At 59.8% G+C, this 2246-nt stretch overlaps 1 protein-coding gene across 1 annotated transcript; it reads right to left on the bottom strand.

Annotated features, from left to right (window-relative positions):
- Positions 1-646: 646 nt before the first annotated feature.
- LOC139682062 (forkhead box protein D3-like) lies at positions 647-1417 on the bottom strand. Its single transcript, XM_071576021.1, has 2 exons — positions 1083-1417; positions 647-866 (listed from the first exon to the last, which is right to left on the bottom strand). Exons 1-2 carry the CDS (start codon positions 1415-1417, stop codon positions 647-649), a joined length of 555 nt encoding a protein of 184 aa, XP_071432122.1.
- Positions 1418-2246: the final 829 nt, after the last annotated feature.

Raw genomic sequence — 2246 nt, 5'->3', positions numbered from 1 at the left:
CTGAAATCCAAAGGGAAAACGTCGTTACACAGTAATTACAGCATCATTCGTAAGAAACATGTTACCAATGAACGTATGAAAACATATATAACCTTCAACAATACAAAACCTGTATGAGAAATCCCATATAAATTCACTTCAAATACAAACCCACAAGATTTTCAGTATTAATCCAAATATCTTTGGGGTTTGTTGGTTTGAGGTATTTCCCACCACCAAAAAAAAAACCCCAAAACCAATACTTATATTGCTCTTCCATAAACCTTGGAAGAAAAGCTTCAAAATAAATCAAGGACACTTGGAAAAGTAAGTTCCCTGAATGAACCGAGGAGTAGCACGTAGGTGACTCCCCCTCGTGTCCTTTGACTCGCTTGCTCGGGTTCTGCAGCTCCCTCTGAGGCTGCCTGGAGGTCCAGACAACAAAACGAGAATTCCGCCGCTGCCTGAAGGTCCAGACAACAATTTCCCTGCCGTTCCAAATCCAAAGCGGTGCCGCAGTGGAGAAGCACAACTCACGGAGCAGCGAGACAAGGGGCACATCTCTGTCGCCGCCAACAGGCACTTTCCACGCCGCTCTTCCCCGGCGTTTCCCGGCCGGTTCCAGCCCCGTCTCCGGGAGCCAGGGCGGCTCAGCAGCTCCCGGCGCTCACTGGAAGGCGGGGGCCGCCCTGGTGCCCAGCTCGCAGGGCATCAGCCCCGTCGCATCCAGCGCGCCGGGCACCGGCCAGGCGGGGTAGCGCTGCAAGCCGGGCGGGCTCCAGCCGGGCAGCTCCGGGTACAGACACCCGCGGGGCAGCGCCAGCGCTGCCCAGGACCCCTGCGGGCAGCCGGGGGGCACCAGGGGCAGCGGCGGCAGCGGGGACAGCGGCGACAGCGGCGGCATCGGGGACAGCGGCGACAGCGGCGGCGGCAGCGGCGACAGCGGGGACATCGGCGGCAGCGACGACAGCGGCGGGGACATCGGCGGCAGCGGCGGGGACAGCGGCCAGGGCACGGCGAGCGGAGCGCGCCCCGCGGGCGGCGGGGACGGGGACGGGGCCGGGGCGAGCGGCGGAGGCTGCGGGGCGGACGGGCGGCGCAGGCGGCGGCGGCGGCGATAGTCGCCCTCCGGGAACATGTCGTGGAAGGAGGGATCCAGCACCCAGTCGCTGCCGCGGCCGCTGCTGCGGGGCAGGCGCTGGAAGCAGGGGTTGAGGCTGAGGTTGTGGCGCACGCTGTTCATCCAGCCGCGCCGCCCCCCGCGGTAGTAGGGGAAGCGCTCCGCGATGTAGGCGTAGATGCCGCTCAGGGGCAGGCGCTGCTCGGGGCTGTCGCGGATGGCCATGGTGATGAGCGCCACGTAGGAGTAGGGAGGCTTCTGCGCCTCGCTCCGGTCGGTGCCCGCCGCCCGCAGCTCGCCCGGGTCCGCCTCGTCCATGGCCCCGCACTGCGCTGCGCTCCGGCCCCGCGCTGCCCTCTAAAACCCCTTCCCGGCTCCCCTCCCACCCCGGGCTGGGCAGGTCGGGGTCGCGGCCGGGTCAGGACGGCGCGTTGGCTTCGCAAACCAAAACACTGAGCCAGGTACGATGGGGAGGGAGGGGGGCTCGGCATCGCGGGGGGAAACCCTGCAACAAACCCGCTCAAATGCAGCATTGCTCACCGCTCCGGCGGGTCCGGGTGCCCAGAGGCACCGCCGCTCCTCGCAGGGACAAACACCCCGGGCAGGGCCGCTCCGGGTCCCCGCAGGAGGAGGCAGGAGCAGCGCTCTGCTGCACAGCCTGGGTTCCACAGCCTGCGTGCTGTGCAGGCACTGCAAGTCACTAAATCCTTCAGGATTCGTCCCTATGTATAGAATTACTAGTAGGGCGATGCCAGTCATTTAATTAAAATACAATCTCCTTTAAAAATTGTTTTGATCACCCTTAATGAATTAAAACCCACCCAAATGCCTTAATTTATAAAAATCTGGAAGGGTTTTTGGAAGGAGTTGGTTCCCCTTTCTCAAAAGTTATATAGAGGTAAGAAAAGGAAAACATTGATGACTATGAGGCTGTTGTTCTCGTTTACTAAACTACAGGAGCTCCACAGTGGTGGCTCCAACAATGCTGCCATGTCTCATATTTTAAAACTACTGCACAGGTCTTCAAACAGAAAACTTCCACTGGGCTAGAGGGAAATATGTAAATTTCTAAGAATGAAACATCCCTACTGCTTATAAGAAATCTGTCAACACAAAAGTGCATATAACTGGACCACACACACTAAGG

The sequence above is a fragment of the Pithys albifrons genome, chromosome 22 (genome assembly GCF_047495875.1).
Source record: "Pithys albifrons albifrons isolate INPA30051 chromosome 22, PitAlb_v1, whole genome shotgun sequence".
Classification (NCBI taxonomy): domain Eukaryota; kingdom Metazoa; phylum Chordata; class Aves; order Passeriformes; family Thamnophilidae; genus Pithys; species Pithys albifrons.
The sequence above is the reverse complement of the archived record's forward strand: the minus strand, read 5'-3'. Positions and strand labels throughout refer to the sequence as shown.

Bases quoted from the DNA above. Each gene is read 5' to 3' on its own strand.
- LOC139682062 (XM_071576021.1), bottom strand. From the start codon at position 1,417: ATGGACGAGGCGGACCCGGGCGAGCTGCGGGCGGCGGGCACCGACCGG. The intron at 867-1,082 runs CCTGCGCCGCCC...GCCGCTGTCGCC, and splicing joins GACTATCGCCGCCGCCGCCG to GCTGTCCCCGCTGCCGCCGC.